The following is a 23,312-nucleotide window of genomic DNA, read 5'->3' on the forward strand; positions in this document are numbered from 1 at the left end:
TCACATGGTGTTATCCCTGTGTATATGTGCCTTTCTCCACATTTTTCATTTTTATAAGGATGCCAGTCAATGTAGATTAGGGCCCGCACTACTCCAGCATGGCCTTCTCTTAACTAATTTCATTTAAAAAGTACTATTTCTAAAGAAGGTCACATTCTGAGGTACGGGGGATTAGGACTTCAACATATCCATTTTGGAGGGTGTAATTTAACCCATAACATATACCTTGATTAGCTTACTTATTCATTTCCTTTTTGTTTATTGATTGATTGATTGATTGTCTTGTTTATTTGGACTCATATAACAGAAAGCCATAGTCTAGGTGGCTTAAACAACATTTGTTTGTGACAATTCTGAAGGATGGGACTTGCAAGATCAAGGTGCAAGCAGATTCCATGATGATGGCACACTTCCTGGTTCACAGAAGGCCATCTTCTTGCTGTGTCATCATATGGCAGAAGGAATGAGGAAGCTCTTTGGGGCCTTCTTAATAAAGTCACTAATCTCTTAATAAAGAGGAATCTGCTCTCACACGGTATTTGCAAAAACCCTGCCCCCAAATACCATCACACTAGAAGTTAGGATTTCAACATAGGAATTTGAGGGGCACATGAACATTTAGCCTATAGCATTAATAAAAGCACACACTTTTTTCTAGTATAATTACTGAATATACCAAGTCTTATAATTTTCCATCTATATTTCAAATAAACAAGAATTTAAGATATGAATATATTTTTCTTTCAGCCCTAAGCTTTCTTTCCAGTCCTACCTAGTAAAAGATCCTTGAACAATAGGGCAAGAGATTTCTTTTCCATCTCTGCTATTTATGTCCACCCCTGTTCTGTTCTCTGATGGATTGGCATTTAGTTGGGTTCTGCTATTCATAAGTGTGTGTGTTCCCTTCAATCAGCAATCTGGTACTCAAAGTGGTACCCTGATGCCTTCAGGCACCACCAAAGTACAGTACACACAGTACAAGAGGCAATTTGTTGCTCTTTGCTTCACACACAGAGAATTGTGTGAGACTTCCTGTGCAGAAATGTATGTAGCTATTAATGACCATTCTTTTGGATCAGGGCAGAGAGTTACCATATATATATATTTTTGTCTGTTCTACTAACTTTCCTTTGTTGCTTTAAACAATCACTTAGACAATATCACCATGCTACCCTTCTTCCTTTTTCATCTCCTTTTCTTGTTTTTCCTTATTTAACTTGTCACTGCCTTCATGTATCTCGACTCTCACTTAACAAGGCTGGACTTTTATAGACACCCCAAGCTAAACAGAGCAACTCTCTTTCTTTCGTGTGGCAATTCAGCCTATTACAGCAAATGAGGAGTGATCTTGCACTGTTTGTACTTCTCAGCTGTTTGGATGAAATGGTTACCCAGGGACTGCTATTTAGATATTAAAAACTATTTAGGCTTAAATTGCTATTTCAGGGCCAGAGCTAATTTCAAAACCTGAGGAGTGTATAAGCCTATTTTTTCAATGGCCGTTATTCTATTGTTTTCTGTAGTTTTCCCTTTCCCGAGTCCCAGTAATCCCTATGTGCCTAGAGCTATTAACACTTCTCTTATCAGATCAAAGAAAGATTTCTGTTGTTGTTATTGTTGTTGTTGTTGCTGCTGAGATGGAGTTTCACTCTCGTTGCCCAGGTCGGAGTGCAATGGCATGATCTTGGCTCACCTCAACCTCTGCCTCCCTAGTTCAAGCAATTCACCTGCCTCAGCCTCCCAAGTAGCTGGGATTACAGGCACGCACCACCATGTCCAGCTAATTTTGTATTTTTAGTAGAGATGAGATTTTTCCATGTTGGTCAGGCTGGTCTCAAACCACCAACCTCAGGTGATCTGCCCGCCTTGGCCTCCCAAATTGTTGGGATTACAGGCATGAGCCACTGTGCCTGACCTTCAAAGAAAGATTTAATTGAAATAATTTTATACCATTTTTAATCATATTTTAAGCTTGCTGCACATTTAAAGCCTCATCTGGGTACCTAACAACAGACTTTATTTTATTTTATTTTTTTTCAGTGAGGTATCAATGAAAATGTCTTCAAAATCAACTTTTAGTTATAGATGCCTACCTAGTGGTATTCTCTGAATAAGTTGGAGGGTTAAATATTGGTTATGGATCAAGTATTGTGCCATCACATAAAAAGTCCCTAATATGCTATGTGAATAACTAATTATACTTTATAGTGGGAGAGATAGTCTGTATGTGACAAGCTCAGGACAGTTTGTGGTGGGAATTGATTTAATCAAGCCAGAAAGGTTAGTGGTATATTGAGAAAACTCACAGGACACACAAACCCAAACTACCTCTCTAATAATGGAGTAGCACAGAGGCAAGAACACATCTTTGTCTTTAATACTTGTAATTTTGAGACCGTTGTAGATTCACGTGTAATGGTAACATTTTGCAAATCTTTTTTTTTTTTTTTTTTTTCCCCACAATGGTAAGATCATGCAAAACTATAAAGCAATATCATAACCAGGTTATTGAAATAGTGCAAGCTACTGATTGTCATTAGGTTTCCCTAGATTTACTTGTATACATTTGTGTGTGTGTGTGTATGTCTGTGTGTACAAGTGAGCTTAGTTCTACAGAATTTTATCAGCTGTGCCTATTTGTGTATCAATTACCATAATTAAAATATTGAACAGCTCCAATATCATAAGGATCCCTTATGCTTCCCTTCTATACCAAACTTCATTGCTCTAGTCTGTCTCCCAAAATCTCCAGAAAATGATAACTTGTTATTCATTTCTAATTTTTTTTTTTTCATTTCAAAAATGCTATATAAATGGAATCATAGTATACAACCTTTAGGGATTTACTTAATTTTCATTTAGTTGATTCCCTGAAGATTCATATAAGTTGTTGCATGTATCCATAGTCTATTCAGTTTTATTGTTGAGTAATATTTCATACTATGAATGTACCAGTTCATTTAACAAGTCTCTCATTGAAGGACATCAGGATGGTTTCCAGTGTGGGGCTATCATGAACAATGCCACTATGAATATTTGTAAGCAGGTTTTTCTGTGAACATCAGTTTTTATTTATTTGTTAAAATTCTAGGGCTGGACATGGTGGCTCACGCCTGTAATCCCAGCACTTTGGGAGGCTGAGTCAGGCGAATCACCTAAGGTCAGGAGTTCGCAGCCTGGCCAACATGGTGAAACCCCATCTCCACTACAAGTAGAAAAAATTAGCTGGGCATGGTGGCAGGCACCTGTAATCCCAACTTCTCAAGAGGCTGAGACAGGAGAATCACTTGAACCCGGGAAGTGGAGGTTGCAATGAGCCAAGATTGTGCCATTGTACTTCAGCCTGGGCAGCATGAGCAAAACTCTGTCTCAAAAAATAATAATAATAAAATAAAAATAAAAAAATAAAAAAATGCCCTATTCAATTTACTGGGTAAATGTGTGTTTAGTTTTATAAGAAATTGCCAAACAATCATATTTCTACCCACAGTGTATGAGTGACCCAGTTTCTCAGCATTCTAAACAGCAGTTACTGTCACCATACTATTTTATTGGTCCATAATTTGAAATCTCTTTTAGACATAACACAGCTCTCATCCTCTGAGGATGGATAATTGCAAATCATATTTCTTCTTAGAGTCTCATTGTTAAAATACTTTTTAGGGGCCAGAATCCTTCATATATTATACATATTTATGATCTGCTAATAAGGATTATTACGTGAACTTGGCATATTAATTCTATTTTCTAGGATCACTTGAAGACACAGAACAAGCTTTACCTAAAGTTGTGTCTGAAGTTCAACATAGAAGTACAAATTTACTTTTCGCTCTTGTTGAACAGGCTGGAGTGCAATGGCACAATCTCGGTTCACTGCAACTTCCACCTCCCAAGTTCAAGCAGTTCTCCTGTCTCAGCTTCCCAACTAGCTGGGATTACAGGCATGCGCCGCCAAGCCCAGCTAATTTTTGTATTTTTAATAGAGACAGGGTTTTGCCATGTTTGCCAGTCTGATCTCGAACTCCTGACCTCAGGTGATCCCCCAGCCTCTGCCTCCCAAAGTGCTGGGATTACAGGCGTGAGCCACCACACCCAGGCCTAGAAGTACACATTTTCTAGTTGAACAGACATTAGGTCCTGAATCATTGACATCATTACTAAAATAAAAAACTCTTAATTGTCAGTGCTTCCATATTCAAATACCAAAATGAAGACAAAATTCCATACAAGATCATTTGATTGTAAAAATATTTTTACTTGATAGATAACCCAAATTAGTAGGTAGAAATTTTCTAGTGATGTGGAATAAAATATCAAGTATGCACTATTAGATGATTCATCAGGTACATTTTATGAATAGATGTGAATTCTTACATGAGCATTCTTACCCACTAATTCTGCAATGAAGTTGTATATCCCTTAATATATGGTTGTCATGTTATACTTAGATTAAGTTTTCGTTTAGAAACAATTGAAATATTATATAGGTGTATCTAATTATGCAAATTGGGTTTTAAAAAGTAAGCATAAAGGCATGAGCATACTACATTCAATAATTTTATTACCTCAAAATATAGTATTTTTAATGTTATAAATGAATTTACAATTCATTTTCATTATAAAAAATCCAGTGCAATGTTGGCACTGTGTCAGAGACACTAAAGGAATGAGATTTGAACTTAGTCGACCAGTTGGCTGCACACAGTGGCTCATGCTTTTAATTCCAGCACTTTGGGAGGTTGAGGGGGGTGGATAATCAGAGATCAGGAGCTCAAGACCAACCTGATCAACATGGCAAAACCCTGTCTCTACTAAAAATGCAAAAATTATCGGGTCATGGTGGAGGGCGCCTGTAGTCCTAGCTACTCAGGAAGCTGAGGCAGGAGAATCACTTGAATCTGGGAGGCAGACTGCACTCCATACTGAATGACAGAGCAAGACTCCATCTCATGTCTCAAAAACAAACAAACAAAAAAACAAACAAAAAAAGGAGACCAGTTATGTGACTCTTTAATTATGCAGGTAATAAATAAAAAGAATGTGTAACACAGAAAATGACTTGAATGGAGTGTTGTGATGTCATTGATAATTGAATGTCAACTCACCCACCTTCCCGACTTAATCACAAATCATTCCACCTCCACTTTTCAGAACAGTCACGAAACATGTTATATACAGTTTTATCATACCTCTGATTTAACTGCACAGTTAGTACCAGTTTGATTTATTAGTGCAAGCCAACCAAACCTCGGTTATGTTTTATTGCTTTTTTAATGAAAATCAAAAGAGACCATTCACAATGTTACCAGCACATAAAGAACCATGTTAAAAGGTTTGAGACCAATATTATATTTTAGACTCTCTTTCATTACAGTTGATGGCAGGGAAAGAAAGCAAGTAATATGTTTTATACATACATTTAATTAAATTTACTAGGACACAACCATTACTGATCTCCATAGACATTTCACCATACCCATTTTCTGTGTTCAAATTAATCGTATGCTAAATGCCATCACACACTAAAATTTGTTTTCCTGAATGCACAGGTACCTCTGTTCTACAGGTGACAGCTACTGATGCAGATGACCCTACCTATGGAAACAGTGCTCGGGTGGTTTACAGCATTCTCCAGGGACAACCCTACTTCTCCGTCGATCCCAAAACAGGTTAGTGTGTTTACACATAACTTGCATGCAAGCGTTTGCTACAGTAAATTATAAAGCAATGGTTTTTATTTCTAGATGCTCTTTTCCATCAGATAATGTGATTTTAACACATTTTAAACATATCCTCACTTTTTCTAAAACAATGTAATGAAATAATTGAAAATAAATTGACCGCTTTCCCTATTATGTTAATTATCCATTATTTATACCCATGCAAGAAAATGTTACATATCCTTCAATATGTCTGTAATACTTAAATAAATAATCTCTGTTTAAAACAAATATGTCATATTACAAATGTTGAATGAGATTTTCAAATATATTATTTGCTCTGCTTATATATTAGTTTTAATTCTTTGCTGAAGAGGGTAAATAGTTCTTTGAAATGTTCCTGCATAGATTTTGCTTGTCACATAAATTGTCAGATACACATACACACATATATATGTAAAACTGTATTGCATTGGGAGATTTATATTTCTTGAGTTGGCAATTTTTTCTAATGAGTAAATTATTCAACCCTCAATTACTGTGTTATGTAAAAAAAAATAATGCCAAAGACATAAATATTTTTTCAGGAAAAAATATAAATCTGCTCTCCTTTTATTTTTTACTGGCCAGAACATATTATATCAATCATATCATAAGACATTATATCACATCAATTATATCCTGTCATATCAGGCCAAAATGGTAATGAAGGCTGCTTAATAATGTATTACAGGATTTGCTACAGCAGCATAATCCAAAAACCATAAAAAAGCAAATGTCCCCATTGACAATCAATTTTTTGCTAAAAATTGAGTTAAGTAAAACTCATTTTTAATTTAGACAAGTGTTCAGTAACAAATCTCAAGTTTTTCTAAAATTTTAAGGACATGCATATTTATGAGATGGATAAAGTAGAGAGAGATCTAGGATATTCCAGCAGCACCCCACGTCCTTCCTGACCGCGAGATGCACTCTGAATCAGATCAACATGTGGCATCTCCAAGTAAATGGCATAGCCACATAACTAATGCAGAAAGGAGCTATTTTTTTATCATAAATATCTCTTTATACTTCTATAACTATATAGCATATAACCCATTTTTCAGAGAACCCTGTTCCATAAGTCTACAGATTATAGATTTGTTTACCAATGTGTTATGTGAGGCACATCCAACTAAAAAGATGTTATAGATAAGCGCTTTCTCTCTAGCTGATACCCCGAGATTGTTTACCAAAAGTTTTGTCATTATCATGTTTACAAGAGGATTTGATTGGGTCCCTTGCCTTCTTTCTTTTCCTGGAGTGCTCCAACATGGAAATACACTGGCATGAATAGATCTCAGACATACTTGCTTAACTTTCTTTCTTTTTTGTACCTTAAAAAGAAAACAACGTAGAACATATATAGATATAGATATAGAAATGAAGAATATACACATGAATATATATATATCCTTATATGCATTATAATTATAGAATAGATTGTAATATGTAAAGTGAAAAATAGAAATAGGGATATAATAAAATAAATAACATAATGCAACTGACAATGAGTATGAGACCTGCAGTTTCTGTTAGTTCCAAGGTATCACTTAATATTTAGGAAAACATGCTTATTAATCCAGTAATCTAAGTGGTGGCACAAAAATGTACATATTTATGATTACATATTATTATTCCATTAGAAGAGCTTAGAATTAGTTGAAAAAGTTTGTCATTCTTTGATGGTGATATTTCACATTTTATTCTATTTTCCCAATAATGATGTTTGCTTCAAATATAAAATAAGTATAATTCCTACCTTAAAATACTCATCTCCCTAGAGGAAAGAAACGGATACTATTTCAACTGCCTTGTTCAGAATTATACTAACACACATGCATGCACATGTCACACAGGCGTGCATGCATAAAGACACATGCACACAAATATATGACATTAGTCCACTAACGATGCCATACAAAGCCAAACATTTATTTATAAATAATGTTAGTTACCTAATAGCATATTGCCATGATATAAACATCCTGTATGATTTTTTTAATTCTTTTATACTTTTTATGCATACAATTGGCTAACAAACGTCAATTTTGTGTGCCCATGTGTCTGAATGTGAATGTTTGCATATGTTTTGTGAGTAAATACATGTATGTGTATGCACTTGGATGCATAAATCAGGTCACTGAGAGTGATGTTCTAATAGTGTTGGACTGCTATAGCTTGTGATTTGGGGGAAGCAAATATATCAGTAACATAATATATAAATACAATGTGCATTCATTTATGTACATATATTACAGTTTAAGTGAGTACTTCATTAAACAACAAAAGTAAGTTTATCTCAAGTATAAATAGGCTGCTATTCAAATGCCGCTCTACACAATTTTCTTTGCTCTTGCATTTCTTTGTTCCTTTCTTCAGAGCTTTAATGTATTGAATAAAGTGCATGCTTCCACTTTGATATGTGTTAATATCAGTATTATACTGACTAATGCATCATGGGAACCTATGATTATCTGTCCTACTAGGTCATTAAGGGGCAAAAGTGTTTTTAAAGATCTTTTAAATATGCAAATATCTTAGAGTTAGACAGTTTTCTGTAGAAAGTGCTAAGTGGGGTATAAAATAAAACATTCATTAGTCTTCACAAACAACAAATTTGGCAATTTGTGCTTAAAAACCTGATTACAATGCTATTAAACATCCTCAGAACTAATGAATTTAGTTGAAATTGTGCAGAAAAATGACTGGAATAAGCTACCAACATGCTGAAAACCGAAGAATCAGTTATGTTGGGTGGCATGTTATATAAGAAGTATGGAAATAGTAGTCATTTTTAATGGCGTATATTAATAGTATCACTCTAATTCCATTCCCCAATTAGCATGACTCCATCTCAGCATGTTTCTAGTTATTTTCACTGAAGACCAATCATAATAAAACATAACTTTTGACACCTCAAAACGTAGACTTATGAGTGCTTATGAATAAAATCAGTGTTTGGATTGGCTTGTTTCCATGAAAGATAAATTTTATTAACCATTGTGATCTTCCAGAGACCTTGGCTTCCTATTTTGTAAACCATCTCTGAATAGCTGTATTCAGAAAATGAATTGTGTGGCTGTTGAGTTATTATGTGATACAGAATTTAAATTAATAATATCTGATGTTTTTTTTTACACTGAAATTTTATCAGTATGGTGAAACATCTTGTGAAAAAATTTATTGTTTTTAATGACTTTTGTTAAGATAATTATTTTATGATTTGTGCTCAATGTATACCAACAAAGGACAAATGTGCATTAAAAAGTGATGGTTTAACATTAACTACCATTTAAAAGGTGCAGGGGACTACGATGATAAAATATAAAAGACATGTGCTATTTCTGGCTAGATTCATTGGAAGAAAACATTTTTTTACAGTTATTAAAGAAAACATTTTACTATCTAAGGAAAGAGCTAAACCTAAGCAATGCATTTTGAGGAAGGCCAGTGAGTGAGAAGTTCATTTTAAGTGATCAGAAAATGAAATTCAAGAGAAATCTAGGATGATGGTTCTTTATTAGCACCACTCAAATCTCAGTCCTACTTCAGTTAATATAGTGTAAACTGAGTTAAAAATAAATCAGTATTTCAAGGTTTCTGTGCCTCTTCAGAAATCACAAAATTTTTGACAGGTGGTGACTACAAAAACTGAATGATCAAATTCCTACACAAAGGACTTAGTTCCCATAACATAGGTCAGAGACAGAGCCAGAAATCTACCAGGTATCATTCCAAGGCCTTGGAAACAGAATGGAAACCTTCCATTTCGTTATAGAATGGAAGACCAGTGTGTAGTTTTTAATTGGACATGAAAATCTCGTAATGTTCGTTACCTGAGCATCAAATGTCCATTTGATGATTCTCTGATTGCTGTTTCATAATTAACAACTTAGGAACTACTTAATATTATTTTTGTTAGTGCTTATAATTTAAGCCATGCCTATACCTATTTCATACAAATATATTGAATCTTCCTGATGACCAATTCAGGAAGCCTGAAAACCTAAATTAAAACCTGATGTCAGGAAAAATAGAGGAGTATACTCTTTTACAAAATCCTAGTTAAGCCTCCCTTAACAATTGTTGATAGTAGTCAGTTTCAGCTCTTTTGACCATAATTAACATGCAATGTATAAATCATTGATAGTCAATAATGGAGTTCATACATTTGTGTAAATGGTTCTCATAGTGGGTTTTTTTCACATGCCTGGTAAATACTACTAAGCCATTTATTTATTTTCATATTTGTATGTTTATGTTTTAAACTCATGTATCAGTTTTCATGTAATGTTTACATATCTTAATTAATGTAAGAATATTTACTTAGAAAATATAGCAGCTGAAAACATTTATATTGATACATTCTACATTTAATTGTCAGGTACATAAAAATAGCAAGATCAGACAGGCTATCTTTATTTATGTGCAAAGAGCATACCACGTATTCTTTTATTAATACTCCTAATGTATTTCATTATTTTAATTTTTTGTGTTACATGATATTAAAAAGGAGTAGACATTGAACTTCAAATATTTCATCAGTCAGATTCTTTTGCATTAATAACATCTATCTCACAGGGACAGAACACTTAGCATCAAGTAAAATTCCCTACACCTAATAATGACTACCAGTTTCAAAGACGCAGTCAGGTTATTATTTATTTGATGTGGCATTATTATAAATATAATGAAGAAACTGCTTACTTGGCCTTTCTTCCAAAGATTAATATACTATTTAGAGTCACATTATAGTTTAATTAATATGATATAAATATAGCATAAATTGTAAATATTTTTTCTGAAATAGTAAGGCTTATTGCAAAAGAAGTTGGGGATGCTTTGTGTTAAAATCCTAGAACACTATTTAGTTGCTTAATAAATTGATCAAATTACTTAAGTTTTTTGCTTCTGTTTCCATGTGTATGAACTTAGAATGGTAATGCCTAAATCCCATGGGAAAATGAGGGCACTGCTCTTAGCCCAGTCCTTGAAAAAATATAGGACTCAAGTTATCTTGTCTCCTTCTTTAAGATTGACAAGTGTCGGGGAGCGGTGGCTCACACCTGTAATCTTAGCACTTTGGGAGACCGAGGTGGGCGGATCACGTGAGGTCAGGAGTTCAAGACTAGCCTGGTCAACATGGTGAAATCTTGTCCCTACTGAAAAATACAAAAATTAGTCAGGCATGGTAGTTTACGCCTGTAATCCCAACTACTCAGGAGGCTGAGGCAGAGAGAATCACTTGAACCCGGGAGGCAGAGGTTGCAGTGAGCCAAGATTGTGCAACTGCACTCCAACCTAGGTGGTAGAGTGAGACTCCGTCTCAAAAAAAAAAAAAAAAAAAAAAGATTGACCAGAATTTCCAAAATGACTACATTTTGAATGATTATGAGAATTTGAAATAGTCTTATCTGAAGTAGAAAAAAAATGATTAATTTGTTTGAAAATTTTTTAGTCGAAATAGTTACATAAAATTTATAAAGGTAAGATACAATATGAACTTACATGCAATTAAATTCTTTCCAAACATTTTCAAGAAATCTTTTACAAACACAATAAATAAGAGAAATATACCATTAGAAAATTGTGAATGATAATCTATAAGGAGACAAAAGTTAGGCAATAAAATAACCAACCTTTTATCTTCGAAATTGACAGTCTTGACTCAGAATAGTGTCTCTAGATGCCATGCTCTTTGTGAAACAACAGTCACTAATGCAGAGCTCTTGACCGACATTAACTGTGATTCTTCAAGATGACCTTTTCTTAACATTTTGTAGCAGAATTCAATCAGGTATAAAAATGAACTTGGCCGGGCGCGGTGGCTCAAGCCTGTAATTCCAGCACTTTGGGAGGCCGAGACGGGCGGATCACAAGGTCAGGAGATCAAGACCATCCTGGCTAACACGGTGAAACCCCGTCTCTACTAAAAAATACAAAAAACTAGCCGGGCGAGGTGGCAGGCGCCTGTAGTCCCAGCTACTCGGGAGGCTGAGGCAGGAGAATGGCGTGAACCCGGGAGGTGGAGCTTGCAGTGAGCCGAGATCCGGCCACTGCACTCCAGCCTGGGCGACAGAGCGAGACTCCGTCTCAAAAAAAAAAAAAAAAAAAAAAAAAATGAACTCAGTTGAAAACCTCAATGCATTTCATAGGATGTAATTGAAAACAAGGTTTTCCTACATTATTTATCCAGTCTGCATAAAATAATTACATTCATCAACAATTTTTGGTTCTCTATTTCCTCCCCAAATTTCTTTCATTTCATTTTTGCTCAGTGAGCAAAAATAATAAGTTTAGGAGTGATTTCTCTATATGCTTTTAAAAAACTATATAAAACATCTTTAGAAGTCCTATCGATTTTGTTTTTAATTTTATATAATTTCATATGAACATCTATTTGACGATAGTTTTCACTTTCCAAAGTCAGTATATTTATTAAAAGCTAAGAAGATAAAATATTTAAATTGTGGCTTACAATATCTGCAGAAGATAAAGAAGATTTCACAATAGAATATGCTTTGTCAGTTTATCTTTTTATAGCCCATTCCTATTGATAATAATAATTACAACAATAATAATTGCTTACACAAATGATTATGCAGTAAGTCCTCATTTATCATTCATAGGTTCTTGGAAACTGCAAATTTTAAGCGAGATAAAGTATAATGACACCATATATTGTTTCCGTCCATGTCATAAGGAAATGAAGTAATGGAAACCACACAATTTAAGGACCTGCTGTATGTCCCTTCTCTTGTAACCACCATTTTAAAGGACCTATCAAGGAGATTGAGAACTTATTGTAGAAACGTAAAAATAATTCTGTTATAGTTGACTAACAAAGAAAAAGAGTTAAGTAGTCATCATCAAAGCTAAGTAATTTGTTCCTCTTGGAAAAAAATAAATAGGTTCCATTTACTGAAAAAAAAAATCTCACTTTGTCTACTTTAGGAAGGAATTCCAAGTAGTTCCTGAACTGCAGCAGATTGTGTAAGGATAAGAACACAAGAAAAAAAAATGTCAGCTTTAGACAACATTTAAGAAATAAAGAGTTATTAAACTCCAGTGGACATGAGTGGTTGTCTATTTAATATTGGTTTCTCATTTTGCCTGTCATATCATAACTCTGATTTCCTCAGGGTAGCAACATATGCAGTTAAAAATCTAGATTTTTTCCAACCTCCCTGTGTCTATCGACACTGCTCTGGCCAGTGAGGCCACTGAGGTATTTTAGGAAAATTTTGACATCTTTATAAAGCTGACAATGCTCCCTCAATTGGCTTTATCATCTTCTGGATTTAAATATGCATTTGTGATAATATGACAACAAGCACACAAAGAGAAAGTTTTATGGAGATTGCTGAAGCAAAGGACCTCAATGAAGTCACTCCGATTACATTATGTTTATGTTCAGATGCATACCCTCCACTAACTGATACCTGGGACCTTTGTGAAATGCACTTTGCAGACATATGAATCACCTTCATAGTACAGTGCACTGCCCAGGCAGGTGTTGAGCTGGCTTCCTGAGAATACTTTTCATTACTTTCAACCTGAAATCTATGAACCAGAGAGAGCACACTGCTCTCTCTCCATGAATAACCACTTTACAGTTACAGTAGCAATATTAAACTACAAAAAGACATTTTTCACACTGGTTGAAATATCAAAAGTTATATTAGGTTTGCTATTTGGGGGAATCAAAATGAAACTAAATGCATTTTTCTCTGATATTCCACTGATAATGCATATTTGGTAAATAATTTTATTCCCATCACAAAGTACCAAAGTACTTTGTAGACACTATAGATATCAGATAATTCTCCTACTCTGTGGCAAGATCATAGTGTCTTTTTGACATCAACAGAATAATATCTATCAAATTTAATTCCTATGCATATAGTTCTAACAAAACACAATTCTAGATCAGTGATCTATGCTAATCAAACTATTCATTGTAGCTCTAGATGAAACAATTAAGATGAAAGTAGGTTGACTTGTACACAAGTAAATTTTATAGTATGTAAATTAAACTTACATAAAGCTGTTAAGCAAACAGGGTAAGGAAATCAATTGAATCTACTCCTTCAAAAATATCAATTGTTTTCAAAAAACTCACCAGCTGCTACCAGTAGGGTAAAAAAAATCATCTAATTCACTATAAAATTGTAGTTACACCTTTACATATCAAAAAGATAAGAATCAATGTTGGTCAATTGTAGCATGTCTTATACTATTTCTTGCTAATAAAATAGAAATTTATTTAATCTTCATTTTTTTGTGTGACCTCACTCTATGCTTCATGCATCTCGATAGTAACTATTGAGAAAAATAAAAGTACTGGGAATAGTTGTTTAGCCAATAGCCTGGCAAATGTATTAGCTATTAATACTAGTTAATTTATTGTCAAATATTAAATCAATAGATAGTAGGAAACATTGCAATTGTGTTCTTTAGTCTTTAAACCTGATTAAACATAATTTGTGTTATATAATTACCAAGCAATTTGATTTTTCTTTCATTACTTTAAATTTATTTTGAGGTCATTTATCCTACTGCCACAGGATTAAATTTACTGCATTACCACTGATTTCCTTAGATTATTCACTAACCCAATATCTTAGATATGTACAATGAAATCTAGAAAGCACTAGAATTTTATTAATGTTCCACAATTCTTACCACTATATATGCACACATATATATAGAAAATACACATATATACTTTTCCTATTATATATATTATATATAAAAAATTTTATGCTCATACCTACTTCTATATTTCAACCAAGCACTGCTTCTGTGTTATTTTTTCACTTAGGCTATTCCTCTTCCTGGCATGCCTTTCCCAGGCAAATTTACACTTCAATGGTTGATTCCCTGAACTCTGGGAACTAACCTCTGATCTTTGAGTAACGTTTTTACATTCCTCCTAAAACGGCAGTAGCCCTTTTGTTCATATGGTGTTGCTTCTCTACTCTGAGAGCTCCATAAGGCTTAAATACCATAGATGTTACTGTTGCTTTCCACAGCAGGCCTCCCTGAGTGCTTTACATGCAGTAGCAAGTTTTTAATTATCTGTATTTTCTTTTATTTCTATAAATTTGAGGGATACAAGTACAGTTTTGTTACATGGATATATAGTGGTGAAGTTTGGACTTTTGGTATAATAAGCACCCAGAAAATGGACTTTGTACTCATTAAGTAATTTTCCATTCCTCGTTCCCTCCCACCCTTCAGAGTCTCCGATATCTATGTCCATGTGTACACATACTTAGCTTTCACTTATAAGAGAAAACATGTAGGATTTGACTTTCTCTTTCTGCATTATTTTACTTAAGATAATGACCTCCAGTTCCATCTATGTTCCTGCAAAAGATATGATTTCATTCTTTTTAATGGAGGAGTAATATTCCACAGTGTATATATAGCACATTTTGTTTATCCAGTCATCCACTGATGGATACTTACTGTATATTTGCTATTTTGAATAGTCCTCAATAAATATATGGGTATAGATATGCTTTTGATACAATGATTTATTTTCTTTGGGTAACAGTAGTAGTGGGTTTGCTGGATCAAATGGTAGTTCTATTTTGGGTTTTTTGAGAATTATCCATGCTGTTTCTCAGAGGCTGTACTAATTTACATTTCTAGTAACAGTGTATAATAATTCTTTTTCTCTGCAGTGTTTCCAACATTTGCTGTTTTTTTTTTCTTTATACTAACAGCCATTCTGACTTGTGTAAGCTGTTATTTCATTGTGGTTTTAATTTACTTTTCTCTGATGTTGAGCATTTTTTTCATATGCTTGATAGCCATTTGAGTCTCCTTTTGAGAAATATCTTTCATGTGCACTGTGGCCCTTTGCAGCCCTTTGCATGCCTCCTTTTGAGAAATGTCTGTTATGTCTTTTGCCCACTTTGAAAAAGGGTTATTTGTTGTTATTGTTGTTGTTGTTGTTGTTTATGAGTTGTTTGCATTTGTTGTAGATTCTGGATATTAGTCTCTTATCAGATGCATAGTTTGTATGCATTTTTTCCCATTCTGAAAGTTGTTCACTTGGTTGATTTGTTGCATTTGTTGTGCAGAAGCTTTCCAGTTTGACATAGTCTTATCGTCTATTTTTGTTTTTGTTGCATTTCCTTTTGAGGTTTTAATCATGAATTATTTGCCTAGGCCAATGTCTAGATGAGTTTGTCCCAGGTTTTCTTCTGGTACTTTTATAGATTCAGATATCAACTCTTAATCCACCTTGAGTTAATGTTTATATATAATGAGAAATAGGTGTCCAGTTTCATTCTTCTGCATATGACAATCTAATTTTCCCAGAACCATTTATTGAATAGAGTGTTCTTTCCTCAGTGTATGTTTTTGATGGCTTTGTCAAAGATCAGTTGACCTTAGGTATGTGGCTTCCTTTCTGAATTCTGTATTATATTTTATCAATCTGTATGTCTAGTTTTATGTTAGTACCATGCTGTTTTATTATGATAGCCTTGTGAAGAACCAAACTAAAGGCATCCTATTATTTGACTTCAAATTATCCCTCATTATCTGTACTGAAGGCCTGCATTATCTAAATTTAACTACAAAACTAAGTTTATAAAAGTTTTGTGGAAGAAATGACTTGTGGATTATTATTTTTAAATAAATATTAGTACTATTTGTATTTTACATAACATTTGTCACATCTCTGATATTCTGTAAACAGTTTTTATTTTATTACTTCTATCAATCATGTAATATTCTAGGCTAGGGTTTTTCCCAAATGATTGCCAAAACAGTAGTATTTCAGAGCTCTTAGAAAACTAAATATTTTTGGAAACATGATAAATAAAATAATTCTTGATTTACAAGTTTACAAAGTAAACTATTTGTGAGAAACTAAAACAACATGTTCTGTATGTACATAATTAAAACATAAATCTCTTGAATGCAAGCTCATTGAGACCTTGCATTACTCATTTTTCTGTCTTCCATAATGGTTAATGCATTGTGTGACACATGGAAGACAATATTTGTTTATACAGAAATAAAATCTGACTTTGGGAAGGCAGTTATTCAGAATAATACCATTTCTAATATTAATGCCCATGGTTTTTTAATTGCCTTATTATTTTATTTCTCAAAAATATTCCCGTCTTCCATATATTGAATTTAGAGAAGCTGAATGTCTGAATAAGAGAAGAATCATTAACTTATGGGTGTTTTGTTTTTGTATTTTGAGACGGAGTCTTACTCTATCACCCCAGATGGAGTGCTGTGACGTGACCTTGACTCACTTCAACCTCCGCCTCTTGGGTTCAAGTAATTCTCCTGCCTCAACCTCCTGTGTAGCCAAGCCTGGCTAATTGTTGTATTTTTTAGTAGAGACAGAGCTTCACCACGTTGGCCAGGCTTGTCTTGAACTCCTGACCTCAGGTGATCCACCTGCCTCGGCCTCCAAAAGTTCTGGGATTACAGCCATGAGCCACTGAGCCCAGCCGAATTTATGGTTTTAAGAAGACTTATGTTTTTTCTGTTGTTGTTAAAATCTCAATTTCATTTTCTTTTTACTTTGGTCTTGTGTGCCTAACTCTCCCAACATTTTGAGATAAGGCTTCTCTTCTCTTCTCTCCTCTCCTCTCCTCTCCTCTCCTTTCCCCTTCCTTCCTTCCTTCCTTCCTTCCTTTCCTTCTCTCTTCCTTCCTTTCCTTCCCTTTCTTTCTTTCTTTTCTTTCTTTCTTTCTTTCTTTCTTTCTTTCTTTCTTTCTTTCTTTCTTTCTTTCTTTCTTTCTTTCTTTCTTTCTCTTTCTTTCTTTCTTTCCTTTTTATTTCTTTCTTTCACTTCCCTCCCCTCCCCTCCCCTCCCTGCCTTGCCTGCCTGCCTTCCTTCCTTCCTTCCTTCCTTCCTTCCTTTTTCTTTTCTTTCTTTTCTCTTTCTTCTTTTCTTCCTTTATCTTTGTTTTCTAACAGAGTTTCACTCTTGTTGCCCAGGCTGGAATACAATGGCACAAGCTTGGCTCACTGCAACCTCTGCCTCCTGGGTTCAAGTGATTCTCCTGCCTCAGCCTCCTGAGTAGCTGGGATTACAGGAGCCTGCCACCACACACAGCTATTTTTGTTTTTTTTTTTTTATTTTTAGTAGAGACAGGGTTTCATCATGTTGGTCAGGCTGGTCTCAAACTCTTGACCTCAGGTGATTCACATGCATTGGCCTCCCAACGTGCTGGGATTACAGGTGTGAGCCACCGCACTAGGCCAAGCCTTTTCTTTAAAATCCAAATAAATGTCTCAAGCTCCCATTCTATGCAGTGTCAGAAGAAAGTCCCCCAACCCCCTTCCTCCACATATTTCTGAAGTAAGTGCCAGGTGAGCAGTAAGTGCCAGGTGAGGTATCAGAGCCACTGCCATGGCAAGTGATTGGCTCATGGGTAATAAGAGGAATTTACCAACAGTACAGGTTTGAAAGGAAAGTTTTTTGTTTTTGTTTTTTGTGTTTTTATTTATTTATTTATTTATTTATTTTGATGGAGTCTAGCTCTGTTGCCCAGGCTGGAGTGCAGTGGTACCATCTTTTCTCACTAATGCAATGCCCAGACCAGCTTGGTCATGGAGACCCTAATCCAGCAGTGCTAGAGGAATTAAAGACACACACACAGAGAAATATAGAGTGCAGAGTGGGAATCAGGGAGTTAACAGCCTTCAGAGCTGAGAGCCAGGAACAGAGTTTTACCCATATATTTTATTGACAGCAAGCCAGTGATAAGCATTGTTTCTATAGATTATAGATTAACTAAAATGGGAAGCAAAGGGATGGGCTCAGGCTAGTTATCTGCAGCAGGAACATGTCCTTAAGACACAGATCACTTATGTTATTGTTTGTGGTTCAGGCATGCCTTAAGCGGTTTTCTGCCCTGGGTGGGCCAGGTGTTCCTTGCTCTCATTCTGGTAAACCAACAACCTTCAGTGTGGGTGTCATAGCCATCATGAGCAGGTCACAGTGCTGCAGAGATTTTGTTTATGGCCAGTTTGGGGGCCTGCTTATGGCCAGATTTGGGGGCCTGTTCCCAACATGTCCCCCCTTTTGTTTTTGCAAAGTGATACAAGGAAAGGTGGCTTTATTCCTGTGAGCTGCTTCTCACAGGAATCGGGATCCACATCTGTAGGCTATATAAAGACAAACAACACAAATTAAAAGCACAATCATCATTGAAATCACAGAGCCTCCAACTGTTTTTATCCATTTTAATGGGTTCGTAGCTGCTAATCCGTCTGCAGCTCCTTCAAGCACTCTAGTCCCTGGCACTAAGGTCAGGTGTGTCTGGGATGCTTTAAATATTTGTTCTTTTAATTTTGCAATATCCAAAGGCAAGTTTGTAGAGTGTCCTTCTGGATGCTTTTTCAATATTTCCCAAATTTTGATCTTACTAAGAGCCATTAATAGTTTCCACAAATCCTTGTGTTTAACTCCTAGAGTGATCCATATCATTTGAGGTTGAGGTGCCACTATACCATCATGTGTCCAGATAATAGGAACTCTTGCTGTACTTCTTACCATTTCTAACATCTGACTATTTGGTTCAGACCAGCTGAACATAGTGTGGCCATGGCATGCAGACTGAGAGGTGCGATTCAAGCTACACCTCCCCTTAGGGGACCAATCGGTAATGACTCCATGGGAATTGTTGTGCAGCACCTCTGCCTATTCTGCAATGCAATCTTTCCACACAAGCACGTTTATTTTTCTGACCAGGTCCAATCCTGTTTACAAATAGGTTTTGAGGGTGGTATACCTCAATTATAGGAGCAGATTTATTGTGGTAAATTCTGAGACGAGAAAGCAAGTGTAACTGTGTCATAGAGTGATTACATCCAGGCATTATTGCCAGCCAAGATTGATAGCAAGGGAGTAGGCAACTAGTGGCCTTTCCCAGATAGGTGAATGTTTAAATCCTAAAGAAATATTCATAACAGTTCCTTCCTCATGTGGGTGAGATGGGCCTCCATCATCTGTAGGACCGAGCATCCAAGAGCTATCATTAGTGTATACCTCCACTGGGGGGTCCAACCAACTTACAGGCAGTAGAAGTGGTAGATAAGGTAAATATGCCCAATAAATGTAATTGTTCTCTGTGTCAATTCTTGTTGAAGGAATACTCATGGCAATGGTGATCACCACTATCATAGCTGTCACTAAATTACTCACTGTGACTGGTTGTCCTGCTTTCCTCAGGTTTTCTTCCACCGTCTGTGACAGCTTCTTGATCTGTCCCCAGGTAGGTGACTGTGTTCAATTGGTGTTGCTCATGACAGTTGGGGTCCTCCTCAGTGTTAACTTGGACAACGCTGCCACTGGCCAGTCTTTGGGATCCTCCCAAAACCTCTTCCTGGGTATCTGGCTCATAATAAGGCTTTAGATGTCTTGATGGCACACAAATTGTCTGTTGATTTGGTCCTGGAGAAACAAAAGCATAACCTCTACCCCAAGTTATTATTTTACCTATTGCCCAACTTTTTGTTATCTGGTCTCTCCACCAAACCAGTTGTTCTGCTTCTGTCTTTGCAGCTGGTTTCTGTAGATGCTTTTCAGCTCCTGATAGCATCTGGCCTTTAGGCAGGCTCAAAAAATTTAAAGTCAATAATGCTAGATTCATTTGTATATGTGGTGTCCATAGTCCCTGTTTCCCCCCTTTTGCTTTTGCAACTGCTGTTTCAAGGAGAGATTCATTCTTTCCACTATGGCTTGTCCTTGAGAATTATGTGGGTTTAATATTCCATACAGGGAAAAATGTAGCTAGAGCTTGTCTATTATAGCCTGGGGCATTGTCTGTTTTAATAGAAGCTGGAATGCCCATCACCACAAAACACTGCAAAAGGTGATGTTTAACACAGGCAGAAGACTCTCCTGATTGGCATGTAGCCAAGTGAGAAAAGGTGTCCACACATATGTGTGCATAAGCTAGTCTCCCAAACAAGGGAACATGTGTAACGTCCATTTGCCAAAGACAATTAGGTTCCAATCCTGGAGGATTAACTCCTCCTGTAAAAGATGAGGAATGCACCGTTTGGCAAATTGGGCATTGCTGGATAATAACTTTAGCTTCTTTCCAAGTAATGCTGTATCTGCATTTGGGACCAGAAGCATTAACATGAGTTAAATTGTGGAAGTGTCTGGCATTAGATATTGCAGTAGCAAATAGGTGATCAGCCATTTGATTCTCTGCAGTCAAAGGTCCTGGAGGAGATGTATGAGCCTAATAGGAGTGATATAAAAAGGGTGCACTCTACACCTAACTGCTGTTTGCAATTGGGTAAACAAAGTCATCAGTTGTTCATCTGTATGAAATCATAACTGAGCATTTTCAATTAATTGTGTGGAATGAACCACATATGAAGAATCAGAAATAACATTAATATACACATCAAAAGCAGTCAATACCTCAATTGCAGCTACAAACTGCATCTGGAAAACTTTACATTTTGAGCCAGAATAAGAAGCTTTACCATTACTAGACCCATCTGTGAAGACATTTTCAGCACCTTCAATTGGTTTAAATTTAGTTATTTTAGGGAGAATCCAATTAGTTAATTTCAAAAATTGAAACAGTTTCATTTTAGGAAAATGGTTATCCAGAATGCCCACAAAAGCAACTAAATGGGTTTGCCAAGTAAGACTATTTATAAAGGCTTGCTGTATTTGTGCCTTCATCAGAGGGACAATACTTTTTCCAGGATCATATCCATGTAATTTAACAATCCGAGTTCTCCCATTTCCTATTATAGTAGTGATTTGGTCCAAATAAGAAGTCAAAGTCCATGACTTAGTATGTGGAAGAAAAAGCCACTCTACAAGATCTTGCTCTTGAACAATAACACCAGTAGGTGAATGCTGAGTTGAAAAAATTAGCAAATCTAGAGTCTTCTCTGGATCTATTCTGTTTATTTGAGTCTTATGCGCTTGCTTCTCAATTAACTGTAACACTGCCTCAGCCTCCTTTGTTAATTGCTGAGGGCTACTGAGAATAGGATCTCCTCTAAGAATAGAAAATGAATTACTCATGGCATAGGTAGGAATGCCTAGGGTAAGTTGTATCCAATTACTGTCCCCTAGTAATTTTGGAAAGTCATTGAATGTTTTCAATTGATCCCTACATATGGTTACTTTCTGTGGCACAATTGTAGTGTCATTTACTAAGGTCCCCAAGTGGGAGTAAGGAGTAGTAATCTGAATTTTGTCAGGAGCTATAATTAAACTGGTGTGAGAAATCGAATTTTGCAAGTGGTCGTAACATTGGAGTAATATTTCTCAAGTGGGGGCAGCACAAAGTATATCATCCACATAATGAATAAGGTAACACTGTGAAAATGTTTTATGAGTAGGTTCAATTGCTTGCCCTACATAAGTCTGGCAAATTGTTGGACTGTTTAATATGCCTTGTGTCAACACTTTCCAGTGAAAACACTTAGCAGGCTGCAGGTTGTTTACCACAGGAATTGTAAATGCAAACCGTTCACAGTCCCGCTCAGGTAAGGGGATAGTAAAGAAGCAGTCTTTTAAATCTATGACTATTAAAGGCCAATATTTTGGACTCATAGCAGGAGAAGGCAATCCTGGCTGTTATGCCCCCATAGGTTGTATAACTGAATTAATGGCTCTAAGATCTGTCAACAGTCTCCATTTACCTGAATTTTTCTTAATAACAAAGACTGGAGAATTCCAGGGGGAAAATGTTGAAGCTATGTGTCCTTTTTCTAATTGTTCAATAACTAACTCCTCTAAAACCTCCAGTTTCTCTGTATTTAGCAGCCATTGTTCTATCCAAATTGGCTTATCTGTTAACCATTTTAAAGGTATAGGAAGCTTAACAATGGCCGCCATCAAAAATGATATCTTAAACCTTGCTGGGAACTTTATCTTTCCACCTGATGCAGTTCCTTCAAACCTTGCAAATTTTTTCCCAGTCCCATACCAGGAACATACCCCATGTCCTGCATCATATGTTGACCTTGAGGGCTGTATAATTTATCTGGAATTAGAACTTGTGCTCCCCATTGTTGTAATAAATCTCTTCCCCATAAATTTATAGGTACAAAAGTTATAACTGGTTTAATAGTCCCAGGATGTCCATCGGGCCCTTCACAATGCAAAATATAACTACTTTGATATACTTCAGGGGCTTTACCAACTCCAACTATGTTAAATTGAGTGGGTTAAATTGGCCACGTGGATAGCCAGTGCTGTAGAGAAATGATTGAAATGTCCGCTCCTATATCTATCAAACCTTTACATTTCTTTCCCTGAATAGTTATTCCACAGGTAGGACATGTATCAGTAATTTGATTCAGCCAATAAGCTGTTTTGCCTTGTTTATTTGTGCTTCCAGATCCTCCTGTTCATTTAATTTCACTTTTCCCCATTTCCACATACGGCACAATCAGGGGCTGTGCTATGCGCTCTCCTGGCTCTGCTTTCCAGGGAACAGAAGCAGATATAACAATTTGAATTTCCCCATTGTAATCTGAATCAATGACTCTTGTATGTACTTGCACTCCTTTTAAATTTAAACTAGATCTACCTATCTAGTAATCCTATCGCCCCTGCTGGCATCATCTGACCGGAGA

At 35.8% G+C, this 23,312-nt stretch overlaps 1 protein-coding gene across 9 annotated transcripts in view; it reads left to right on the top strand.

Annotated features, from left to right (window-relative positions):
• Window positions 1-23,312, top strand: part of CDH18 (cadherin 18) — a 1,132,251-nt gene that overhangs the window by 872,168 nt on the left and 236,771 nt on the right. For all 9 annotated transcript variants that reach the window (XM_030927840.1, XM_030927845.1, XM_030927844.1 and 6 more), the window contains one exon: window positions 5,550-5,669. In XM_030927840.1, coding sequence (XP_030783700.1) covers window positions 5,550-5,669 — 120 coding nt within the window. The remainder of the gene's footprint in view (window positions 1-5,549; window positions 5,670-23,312) is intronic.

This window comes from Rhinopithecus roxellana, chromosome 3, assembly GCF_007565055.1.
Source record: "Rhinopithecus roxellana isolate Shanxi Qingling chromosome 3, ASM756505v1, whole genome shotgun sequence".
Taxonomy (NCBI): Eukaryota; Metazoa; Chordata; class Mammalia; order Primates; family Cercopithecidae; genus Rhinopithecus; species Rhinopithecus roxellana.